The 12,647-nt window shown below is 44.7% G+C and overlaps 1 protein-coding gene across 2 annotated transcripts in view; it reads left to right on the top strand.

Annotated features, from left to right (window-relative positions):
• Window positions 1–12,647, top strand: part of CSTPP1 (centriolar satellite-associated tubulin polyglutamylase complex regulator 1) — a 170,043-nt gene that overhangs the window by 145,477 nt on the left and 11,919 nt on the right. For both annotated transcript variants that reach the window (XM_084849971.1, XM_084849963.1), the window contains exons 4-6: window positions 690–774; window positions 9,095–9,180; window positions 11,684–11,879. In XM_084849971.1, coding sequence (XP_084706097.1) covers window positions 690–774; window positions 9,095–9,180; window positions 11,684–11,879 — 367 coding nt within the window. The remainder of the gene's footprint in view (window positions 1–689; window positions 775–9,094; window positions 9,181–11,683; window positions 11,880–12,647) is intronic.

The following is a 12,647-nucleotide window of genomic DNA, read 5'->3' as shown; positions in this document are numbered from 1 at the left end:
TTACGCAAGCCCCTTCGCCACAACAAGGCAGTGATCCATGAAGGGGTGTGGAGCCATTATCCACATATTAGTCATCTGAAAATGGAAGAGATATGCAAGGTCTTTTGGGGGCAGGCTAAATTCTAAGAGATGGGGGGGTGACTTAACTTTAAATATGAGGTGGCAGTGGCATTTTCTTGCTTTTATCCCCCCCCCCAAAGCCACAATGGGGCCAGCTGTCTTTCCCCCCAATAATGCCCCTGGGAACAATGCTACATCATGATGTGATAGAAGCAGTGACAAGGCTTTTGGGGGGGGGGGGATTAAAAAAACCCTTGGCCACCTCATATTTAAAGGTAAGACACACTCAGTTCAAATTTCTTAGAATCCTAGGCCACCTTGTATTTAAAGGTTAGACCCCCCCCCCTTTCTTAAAATTTTGCCCACCTCCCAAAGATTAATCCGATTTTTGGAGGAATTTTCACCGTATCCATAAAACTTACAAAATTGAGCGCTACTTTGGCCCAGCAATAGACAAAACGGAAATGAAGTGTAGTGTAGCCACAGTGCGTCTGCATGAAGTACCCTAAGAATATCTGGGTTTCAGTAGCAAACCTTAAAAGAGGAAGGTCATTGCCCAGGCTGAACGATGGGGGAACCATTGGCTTCAGAGTCAGATTCTCCTGCCAGTCCTTCTCTTTCTGTTGCAGACCTTCTCACAGCCAAGGAGTACCACTGCTTACTGCAACTGCTTTGCCCTGACTTTCCCATGGAGCTTACTCAGAAAGCAGCAAGGTGAGTCTTCATAATAGGGGAAATCTTTGGGAAATTGACAAGAGAATGAGCATGTCCTTTGCCAGCTGCAACAGGGGGTATAAATAATTAGATACTTTCTGCAATAGTCTAGCAACTTATTCCACAAGGAAAATGTTTTTAAAATGCATATGAAACCTGTATTGACCCTGCTGGTTTAATCAAGAGCCAGTTAGTAGAGCATTAGACTTGGCCTGTGAAACCTGGGTTCAAATCCTATGAACCTATGGGCAAACCAGTCACTTATGTTGCAGCTCAGTTCTGCAAAGGGAGATTAATAGTGGCCTGCCTCAGAAGATGGTTGCGAGGACAAATGAGAAAATGTATCATGAATCACAATACTGGTCCACAGTCTCCACAAACGGGGCTATAAATCTAAATACATACATTTGAGATGAGACATGATCATGATGATGGTGTCAAGGAATTTAATCTGCAAAGCCATTGTAAACCCGGGGCCCCATTGAGGGGGCACCCTTCGCACAACTCCTCTGCTGTGTGCATGCTCCTTGGAGACAGACAAGCTGGGGGCTTTGGGACAGCAGGTGTGAGAGAAAAATGTGATTTTTGTCTCTGGGGCAGCCAGGCTCAGGTGGGGATGATCTCACTGCCGTTACACTTCCGGGTTGAGAGCTTCCTTGTGTTAAAATACTGCTGTCACCTACTAAGCTAGTCAAGTGAGGTTACTTGATACTGCCTTAGATCTGACGCTGTCTTCCTTTCACTCATCTGCACCTTCTGATATCCTTATCTGCATCCCCCCTCCACTTCCAACATATCTCTGCTTTTTTGTGTGAAGCCCCATTTCATCCTGCCTGTTGACCCATTAGCTTCACCAACTGGAAAAAGACATTCCCGGGTGGATCACTTTTCCATGTAACTGCTGCTTACATTCAGTTTTACAAGCAGTCTGTGCTCATCCCATACCTTGCCAGAGTCCTCTGATAGCTGTGTAGTTGCTTTTGGAGTGAGTTATAACTGATTGTTACCACCACTCAATGGCAGCACCTACTGATAAACCTTGGGGGGCTATGATTTCATAGGCAGCAATTATTCATAAGACACTGGGTCTTTTGGTATCCTTGAAGCTGCATGGCTGAGATGATTTCACAGCACAGCTAGCTCTTTCAGAGGCTGTTGCTATGTGCAAATAACAAACACTGGGAAGGAAAGAGATCATGCAACATTAGGGCAGAGAGCAGAGGCAACAGCAATGCAGAAGGAAGCCTGAGGTCCAAACTACATGCAATGGTGGCAGTCCTGCATCTTTAAAGGGTTTGCCCCATTCATGTGCAAAGCAACAGTGGGTTGGAGTGTGATGTATAGGACCAAAGAGTATGTGTGAGTGGAGGATTCTGAATCCTCTGGCCATTGCTCTCATCCCCAGAGTACATCCTTCCAGATACTTCCAGCCAAGCTCTGATACAGGAGGTAAGTCTGGCTGGAGAAAAGCATCTGGGGAGAGGTTGCAGGGGGAAAACTGCAAGTGGGGGGAAGGTTCAACAACCCCCACCCTCATGTTCCATTTTGGCCTTGTAAATTGCATTCCACCCCACTTTACACATGCATGGGGTAGATCCATGTTTAAAGACACAGGTCTGTTGCAATCATGTATCATTTGGGCCTCAATCCCAGAGAACTGGGCTAACTGCCACAAGGATCAATTAATTATCTTCAAGGCACTGGCCACAGGCAGTTTGGTGGCTTTCATCTTTGAGTGTGCTGTGTGACCTATATCTGCTTTGATTTGTGGGGTAGTAAAGAGAAGGATTTTTTAACCTAGAAGCAAAATATTAGGATATAGCAGAATTCCATGCACAGCACATGGTGTACATATATTTTTAAACAAAGGTTTGTGACTGTTAAAGTTCGACTGTGTTAATATTAAGCAATCTCTGCGGTGGATTACTAGGCTCTCAGCCCTACAACACAAGTGATCAGAAAGAACAGGAAGTATGAACACAGGTGTGACAATCCTGGCTGGTCAAGCTTGGCTTTGGTTCTAACATCAAAGCCAAGGTGTTGTGGATGATGTGATGGGTGATGTGCCCCACCCATCAGTTGGTTATCAGGCCCTCCTAGCCCCTTTAAACTGTAAGACGTCAGCTCATCTGGAGGAGTGTAGAAGGGAGATGCACTTAGTGCCAGGTAGTTTCCTAGATTCCTGTGTTGAGGAACTTTATCAATACCTGTGGAACCCCTCCCCAAATCTATTGGAAGAGGTGAGCAGTTCTTAGCTATTTCAACAAGGGCCAAGACACCCTCTGATTAGCAACACCACCACCACAAGCTGAGTTTCAATGTTGCTGCTGAAAAGAAGCTTGCTGGAGTATCATATAATGGCCCGTTTCAGATAATTGCGTTGGACAGAAAAGTGAAGGCAGAGCGGATAGGAACTGATAAAAGAGTGGAAAGCATGGAGGAAGAGTAGGGTGAACTGATAAAAGAGCAGGATCAAACTACCACATTTGATCTACAGCATGATTTATTTTCAGCATAAGAACATGAGACCCATGCTGGATCAGACCAAAGGCCCATTTGGTCCAGCATTCTGTTCCCACAGTTCTCTCCATTCTGTTATGCCCACTATCACTACGTTCTTTGTTAAAAGCAGGCACTTCAACTCCCACATCTTCACTAGGAGGCTTTTTTCATTAGAATATAAACACCTATCCACGATGTCCCTCTCCAAATGTCTCTGGTGGGGGTATTTCCCCTATGGCCCTTTGGCCTCTTTGAATGGTTGTGTTCACCTAGTGATGTTTTCATGGACTATTTCTGCCCCATCCCCATTTGGGCAATCAAAAATACTTTCATCCTCATTCCCAGGGATGATTCCAGACTCTCCTCAGCTTTTTTCGGCTTTCCCCAAAGGGCAGTTTAAAAGCTGCTCTGCCACCTTTTTAACGTTAAGCACTAACAGTTTGGTCTAAGTGGAGCCCATCCCTTTTGTACAGGGCCTGCCTTGTCCCAAAATGTTCCTCTGCGTCTAACAACCAACATCACATCCACGTATTGAGACCCTTCAGCTTCATCACTCTAGCTGACCCTACGTAGTATGGAACAGGTAGCATTTCAGAGAAAGCTACTTCAGAAGATCTGACTTTCAGCCTCTTACCTAGCAACCTAAATTTGGCTTCCAGGATCTCACAACTACATTTCCTCATGTCATTGGTGTCAATGTGCACCACAACTGCTGACTCTACCAGGCTATCTAGATGACGCATAACATCCACAGCCTTGGTGCTAGGCAGGCAACTCACTATGTGGTCTACACACCTGTCACAGACCCAGCTCTCTAGGTCTCCAGTGTTCAAGGCACCCACTACCAGAACCCCTCCTCCCATCTCCCAGGAGGCTTATCCTTGGTGCAAGAGAGTATCTGTTTTTCCCCCACAGAATGGGTCCCTCCTAAGGGTATCATCCTCTAGCACCTCCATCATCCTGTTCTAATTGTCTTTCTTAGTTTTTATTATTAACCACTTCTATTAAATTAGTTCCCCAGAATATACTAAGAATTATGCTGATGTGCAAAACACAGATCCTTGCTCCCATTTTCGTTTGCAACCTGTTTTTCTTTTAGTTGGAACATGGAAAATGTGCATTTCAAATGGGAAAAGCTTGCATTTCTGTATGCATTTTTCCAAAGTGCTCACTTCTCCATTGACAAGCATGAAAATACATACTTCTTTGAAAACTGTGCAGTTTAAAGTGTGTATTTTTCAAAAGATATGCATTTTCCAAACACAGTTGCAAGTTCAGTAACGTGCAAGCTTTGCCTGTTTGCTTTTGGGGTTGCGAATGTGGCAAGTTAATGATTTGCATACTGAAACAAATTTTTGTCCATCTCTAATGTAGCCCTCCTCTCAGAAAGGGTCACTCTGCCACCTACTTTCTTGACCTTCCTCTTCCTCCAGGAGGCAGAAATATCCTGGCAAGAGCTTTCAAGTCTCTCCTTTGATGCCGCTTGCCTTATTGGGGGCTGATGGAAGGGCAGAGAAAAGGACAGAGCTTTCAGGCAGTAATGTGGCCTGTAGCATTTCCAAGGCTTGAAGAGTGCTTTCAGATGCCAGTGGCTGTGCTGTATTGCCTGGGAGATGGAAGATGCTCTGCCTGCCAGCTTCAAAGTCATCTCCTTGATGTGGCCACTGACAATCTCTGTAACGTGCTTATTAGTAGGAATTAAGAACTGGAGCTGCTGCTCCTGTAGACAGCAGGAGGAGGAGGTTTCTGGGACATAATAAATAAAACAGAAGCACTTTGACATCTTCAAAGGGTTTTGTTTTAAATAGTGGCTTTTCTCCTGGGGACCCTCTTAGCCTTAGTCTTTCTTCTTTGCAATAATTAATTCAAGCTGCGCTGCATGCTTGGATTTGCCTCACTGAACTGAGCTGGTCCGAGTGGTGGGGAGGGAATCCTCTCCCGCAGATATGTCCTGTAGCTCTTCCGTCTCTTCCTTCTGCTGCACAGCTTTCTCAAGCCTGTTCTGTAAGCTGTAGGGACCCAGGGCCAATGAGTACTCTCACTAGTGCAAGACAATCATAGTACTGAGCTGTCCCCAATAAAATGAGCTCCTGCTTTGGAGGTTACAGCTCACTCTGTATAACCATACTCCTTGACAGATACTGGGACCTTTTTGCCATAGAGTTCACTGCTTATGTAGGCAAAATAGGTTCTCACCCCCTACGTCTGTCCGTGTTTTATGAAGGGTGAATTGAATGCATGTATTATGTAGGCAGGCTGTGATGGTGCCCCAGCTGCCCTAGCAAGATCTCTGCCTGTTGATTCCCTCGGCTCAGCCCTTTTGTGTGTTATGTATGCGTGCACATATGGGTCTTCATGTGGACAAAAAGGAGTGATTGGCAAATAGGCTCCATAGCCAAGAAGCCCAAGCTAGTTCCCCGCATAAAACATGGCTGTTAGCTCCTACAAATTCAACAGGAAGCAGGGGGGAAAGAAACAGGAGACTGGAGTCCAGTGAAATTCTCCTCTGAGAAGCCTCAGGGCAGCACTATGTGTTATGGCTCCAAACTCCATGTTTGCCTCACAGCACTAATGCAAGAGCAGAGAAGCATTTGCAGGAGAAGATCAGCAGGTGTGTGCGCGTGTGTGTGCGCGCACTGCTTAACCATAGCCCTGTACCCACTTAAGCCTCTCCTTCAAGTGATCCCCCCATACATACGCACATTAGTTTTACCTCTGAAAGTGCTAGATTGGGAACTCTGTGTTTGTCCTATAATGTGCAGTTCCACCCTCAGAGCGTGTTTATAGAGGACTTCCCTTATAGGGTAAAAAGGAACCACAAGGCTGGGGAAACCATTATAATGGCCGGAGTGGGTCAAGAAGTTCTAAGAAAGCTGGTATGGCATTCCAGTTTAACACCAGACTAGGGATGAATGAGAATTTTGTTGTGCCAAACATCAGAACTTGTCCTGTTCAAAACTCTGAATGCAAATGTGAGCAGGAGTGCAGTTTTTCAGAGAAAGCTTGCACATTCACAAGCTTGTGATCACATTTGGAACGCTTTAGTCAATGGGGGAAAGGGGTCACTTTTTAAAAATGTGCATAGAAACACGCACTTTTCCCATTTGACTGAAAAGAAACCAGGTTACAAACGAAAACGGGAGCGAAGCAAACTGAGCTCAAGCAGCCCTGGTTCCCCCAACCCTACTCAAGGCTCCCACGGCCCCTGGTATCAGCTGGAAACTTGCAAGGGATGTGCATATAGGTTGAAAAAAATCCAGCAAGGTTATGGACTGAAATACCCAAACAATAATAGGATGTGTTAAAAGGAAATGTGCCATCTGTTTTACAAGGGGAAAACCATTATAGGCTTGTCTGACATCTTGTTAGGGACATGAGAGAAAAGAGATATTCTAAAAGGATTTTACATCACCGGCTAGAGAGGGTAGAAGAGAGGATAGGGAAACACAAGCTTTTGGTATATGAAACCATAGGCCCCCTTTGGTGTAAGAGAATCTGAGACTGAAAACAACACTTGTGATGATTAATAGTATAAGACACCTTTGCACTACATGGGCAATAAGAAATAGTGAAAAAACAGAAGGAGTTGGGCATCCAAAGTAGATCACAAATAAGAGAAATGGGTTCTTAGGATGCAAAAATAGGAAGCCCAACATGTTTCAGCCTTTCTCTTATTTTTAGGCCCTCTTCAGGGGGCTGTAACATTAATGGTGATAAAATTTACAAATAGGACAACACACATAATTAAAATATTTCTGAAATACCAATTGCCACAAGGGCTTGTGCATATATAACATTATTAAAAACATATAAAACCTACCTTATTGCTAGGAGTAACATATAAGTTCATACTTACTAGAGAAAAAAGTCTGCAGAATTTTTTCAGCAGAAGATTGTCTCTTGTGTCACTCTACTGGTGACTGGCAAGGATATTATTTGAATCCTATCTTATACTTTTTGGTCCATTTTTTCTAGCTCTATCAGGTGTTTCCATGTTGATGTAATCTAGCCAAGGTCTCAAAGCTAAACTGTACTGTTGTAGCTAGGGAGTGTAAATCACCCACAGGTAAAAATTCAAGGTCTTCATTTAAACCACATGGAGAGAGAGTGTTCAGTCTCAGAATCCGCTCAGCTTCTCTCTTCAACAGATATTTTTCCTCCTTAATGTCAAGCTTATCCAGTGCCCAAAATTTTAGATCTGTGGGGGAATGCTGTTGTTCTGCAAAATGACTTACAAGTGAGGTGCCTGTTCTGTTGTTTTTAATGTTACTCAGGTGTTTCCCTATCTGTTTTTTAAAGGTCTTACTGTTTTTCCCACATAAAGCTTAGGGCATTTACACTGGACAGCATAAACTACAGGTCAGGTCCCTGCTCTCCAGGAGCTTACAATCTAAAACAAACTGTGGGGAACAACTGAGGGAGGGAGGGATGGGCAGTCAAGGATAGAACAGGATGAAGACTGCCACTAAATGTACTTAAAGCCTGGTTACATTTGGGAATTAGGATTAAGGCCACACAGAACAGCCACATGGAAAAGCTGGGTTTTGAGACAGGATTGAAGAGAGAAAGATTACACTATTCTTGTCTGTGTTAAGTGTCATCAGCAGTGTTCTTATGCACTAGGTGCCCTGCAGATCCCATGAGATGTGAGCTCCCTGAACAGTTAACACACCTTCCACAAAATACATCTCCCTTCCCATGGCAGTGACAGGTACCTGGTGCCCTGTCTTTGGATGTCACTTTTGACCTATCTAGGTGACCCTCACAAATTAACAGCATCATATTCCTCCCCGCACTATACCAAATCGGCTACGTGAAGCTGGAGCTTCAGCTCGTTTCCTTTATCATCCAGCCAGTCTTGAGAGATGAAGGGAACAAAAGGAATCCTTCCTGAATCCTTCATAAGGGCATCCCATGTTTAGCTTTCATCTTGTTCTGTTAGTTTAATAAATATCAGCACTGTTTGGAACAGCAGCATAAATCGGCACAGTAAAGCCCTTTCCCTGCCCACCAGCATTAGCAGTCCAGGGTCTAAAGAGGAGGAATTTGTTGCTGTAATCTTGTTTTAGTTTTAGCCTTTTATGTGCAGAGCGTGTTGCCATTTTTGCCAAATCAAGAGAGCAGAAAGTGTGGCATCATTTGCCCCTTTAGTATTCCAATGCCACCCTTAAATGATGAGTCTACTTTACTAGTGTATTCACCTTCAAACAGAATAGAATGCAGATTGCCTTTCCCTCCACATCAGAATAACCACTTTTTTTGTTTTGTTTTGCTTTTAAAATCCTTTTCAACCAGCTATTTCTTCATTTTTTAGTTGAGGTCAGTTAATGGCGGTGCCATTTTAGAGCCGGATGTATGAAACATGCTGTACAAAAGTTTGACCTGGTATCTTCCTTGCATTACATGTGTATTCTCCTAGGCAGTGCTGCCTGAGCAGGAGAGGGGATTGACCCTTGTAGGATTCCAGAGTTCAGGGGTCAAGAAAGTGCTCTCCTGAACCCACCCGTCCCTGCTTGGAAGAATTTAATGGTTTTAGAGCACCGTTCCCCGAAAGCTCTCAGTCTCTTGAAGGCAACCCCGCTTTCCAGGTTTCCCTTTGATTTTCACAGAGCACTAAGGGTACTTCTACACCCCATGGAATCAAATAGGCCCAGTGCAGACCCTGGGGCTGATTTGGGGAGATCTATATAGGCAAACACAGAGCAAAGCATGAGTCATTTTTGTGATTCTGAGCATTCCCAACTCAGTTCCAATAAACTGTACCTTAACTATGAGCAACTGGTTGTTACTGAGGTATCTGTCTCTTTCTCGATTCCAGGATTGTTCTAATGGATGATGCTGTGGACTGCTTGATGTCTTTTTCAGACTTCCTGTTTGCCTTCCAGATCCAGTTTTACTACTCAGGTGAGCCAGTCCCACTATATATTGTATCCTTACTACACAGGTACAACAGACAAGTTAGATACAGCAGGACTGGGAAAAGCCTAGGCCAGAAAGCCTTGCTATACAATATTTAGTTAGTTAGTTGTTATATAAAGTATTTTTATCCCATCCCTCAGCAAAAAGGTGCCCAGAACGGCTTAAATGCAATCAGTAAAAAAAGGCATTCCCTACTTGCATGCTTACAGTATTAAAACTACACAACACTCAAGGGCTTTCTTCACATGGAGCTTTTATCCTGCGATTGAGATTGCTCCCTCATAGAAGTTTGCAGCCTCTTTACATGACACTGTGATCCTCCAGGGCATCTCCTGCACTAAATGCTCTTTGTTCCATTTTTAAATAGATCTCAGATAATGAGCGATCAAATTACCCCATTTTGTGTTCCGCTTCAGTTTCCTCCATGAAAAGAGTTAAAGAGGCAAGAAGAGGAGCGAGATCAATGAAAGATAATGGAAAACTCAGATACAGGGAGAAGGAAGGGGGAAGGGGAGGGGAAAAAATTAAGCAGTGTTTCAGCAGGTCTGGTGAACTGACCTCACTTCTCTTCTCGTCTCCTTCTCTACAGCCAGCTGGCATGGCTGCTGGTGATGACAATTGAGGGGGGAGGAGCCTTCATGGGGGAGATCTTTCAGCAGGGCTGGTGTACAATATGGTTTCTCCTGACAGAGAACTGCATGTGATCCTTCATTCTTCAGGGGGCATGTAAACCTGTCCAAAACCAGTTGCAAACCTCCATCGAGATCAGTATATACAGCCTTCCCCAGCCTGGTGATATTCTGGAGGTGACGGGCTCGACCTTGGGGGAGCTGGGGGTGGCGACAGCCGACAGGAGCTCTGGAGTGGGCTGGTCCATGAAGTCACGAAGAGTCAGAAGTGACTGACCGAATAAACAACAACAACCAGCCTGGTGACCTCCAGATGTGTTGAACTACAACTGTCTGCAATGTGTTGAACTATAACTCTCTGCAAGTTGTAGTCCAACAGATCTGGAGGGTGCCAGGTTGGGGAAGGCTGGAATACATACACGTGCTGGGAAACTGCAGCCAGTCACATCTTCCTAGTCGTTAAATAGATCAATATGCAGTCAGCCCATGTGATGTACTTATACAAGGTTTGCACACATCATTCAAAAAGCACTTTAGACATAAGAAATCCAAAATGCATGAAGCAGGCCCAGGACTTTTATTTCTGGGAAGCAATTTTGTTTCTGCTGGTAGCTCAGTGAAAAGCAAGGGCCTGAGTGGTCCACGGAGGGTGGGCAGGGGGGAACCCTGCAATTTTGGAGTGATAACCATGGGCAAATGCCTGTTTACATCGTATGTCTGGGATATGGAATCACTGTGCTAAACTGGTTGTTCTGGTCTCATCCCCATAGATACATCCCTCTGTTGTTTCCCTCTGGTCAGGGATAGAATCCCATTACACTGCAGATAATCCCCTCTGCAGGTCACATCTTTCTCCACAACCATGTCATCTGTGTGAATGATGCAGAGTGGCGTTCCTGAGGACAAGCAGAGCCAGAGGGGGAGTGAAAATGGGAAGCATTTGAAATATGTAGCATGCTTGGAAAGCTGCTCTGAATTGTCGACCATCAAAATCACCTTCAAAAGCCATCTGTCCCTTGCATACATATAGTCTCACGGATTCTCAGTGGATGCAAGAGCTCTACAGGCCCTTACCACAGTATACCACTTCCATTCTTGTCCACACTCAGCAGCTTTCTAGGCTGCCCCACCACTCCACATGCATGCAAACTGCACAGAGTGGAATCTACATCTGTAAATGGCTGACCAGGTCCATAAACAAACTTGTTTAAATTTAGACTCTGGAAGTAAACAGCACAGGAAGTTTGGAGCCTGGAGGAGAGTGTTTTCGGCCAGCTTTTGCCCTAACCTTCCCTTTGGGCCCCATGTTGTATTTACTTTGGAGTTGTGCTGAAGCCTACTGGGCTGTAGACTGGAGCCTGCTTAACCCACCTCCCTTGGCTCTTCCAACAATTGCAAACAGCCTGGTTCTAACTTGGGAGGTGTTTATCTCTGTTACCATGGACGTTTGCATGCTTAAGAAGCTAGTCTGATTGAGTGGACTTGATATTCACTCTCCTTCATAGAGTCAAAGTTAGAAGGAACAACATTTTATTTAACTGACGCAAGATCGACTGTACATCCACAACCTGGGTAATCCTTGTGTGTCTTTCTTGCTCCATCTCAAAGAGGTTTGTTGCTAGGCTGTGTTACTAAGGAATTTGGGGGCACCTCACCACATAACCATGCAAGTAAAATCACATTCTTACCTGTGCTGTGATTAGTCAAGAAACTTCCATGTTATTATCATGGGTATGTAACTGCAAGAGGAGGAATGGCATCAGTTTGCTACACAACCCATAGTCTTATAGGCTGGGTGATTTTGCATCACCATGTATGCCAACAACCACCATTTCTCTGTCATCACCCCATTTTTACAGAGTTCCTTGAAAGTGTGGCTGCCATCTATCAAGAGCTCTTGACGGGGAAGAATCCAAACACCGTCATTGTGCCTACGTCGTCTTCTGGGCAACATCGTTCACGCCAGGCTCTAAGTGAATGCAGCCCACTTGATGGGGTGGAGGCATCTGCATTTTATCAGTGCCTGGAGTCTCTTTGTGACAGGTCCAAGTACAGGTAAGGCCTGAGACTGGCTGGCAAGAACAAGCTTTGGTTCAACTTTATCTGCCTTTGGGGTGGGGGTAGGTGCTCCCTGAACCCCTGGCTGCAGGACCAATCCAGACAAAGTAACTACTTCACACACCTAAGAATGGAGGTGTGGCAGGTTGCCCTGTCTACTCAGCCCCATGCTGCCCCTGTGCCTCCGCAAACCAGCAAGAGCACCATTTGCTTATATGGATGTCAGAAATGATGGCCCCAGCCTCTCTATGGAGAAAGCAACTGCTCTTAGGCTATCACCAGCACTGCCCCAGCTTAACCTGTAGCAGTGAGCACATTTTGAGTTCCAGCTTCCTAGAGATCTGCCAGATGCATTTAAATTCATTGACTGCACATAGATGAGGCATTTGGAAGATAACTATTTCATTTTGCTTCAGCATCCCCTTAAAACGCACCCCACTTAGGATGCAAGTTATACTGAAACAAGAAAAGACATGGATTGGAGTGGTCAGGGACGGATGGAGAGGAAATAAGAAGGAAGCAATATAATTTATGAAGACGATAAAAGGGTAAATGCCTTTTAGTATTCTAAGTACATTAAGACACAAACTTTAGATTCAGATTTCATGGGACACTAATCTCAGCCCCAGTCCACTTTAACTGTACTCTAATAGTCCAGGGTTGTCACCTGCATAATGGGACCATCTTGCTAAAAATGGCCAGATTTGCAAACCGTCCCTCTTTAAGGGTGTAGTTAGTTTAACTCTTTGTGCTTAGTTGTAATCC

This window comes from Heloderma suspectum, chromosome 1 (genome assembly GCF_057233095.1).
Source record: "Heloderma suspectum isolate Gila_16-S chromosome 1, 16-S_ref, whole genome shotgun sequence".
Lineage (NCBI taxonomy): Eukaryota > Metazoa > Chordata > Lepidosauria > Squamata > Helodermatidae > Heloderma > Heloderma suspectum.
Note: the sequence above shows the minus strand (reverse complement) of the source record. Positions and strands in the feature narration are given on the sequence as shown.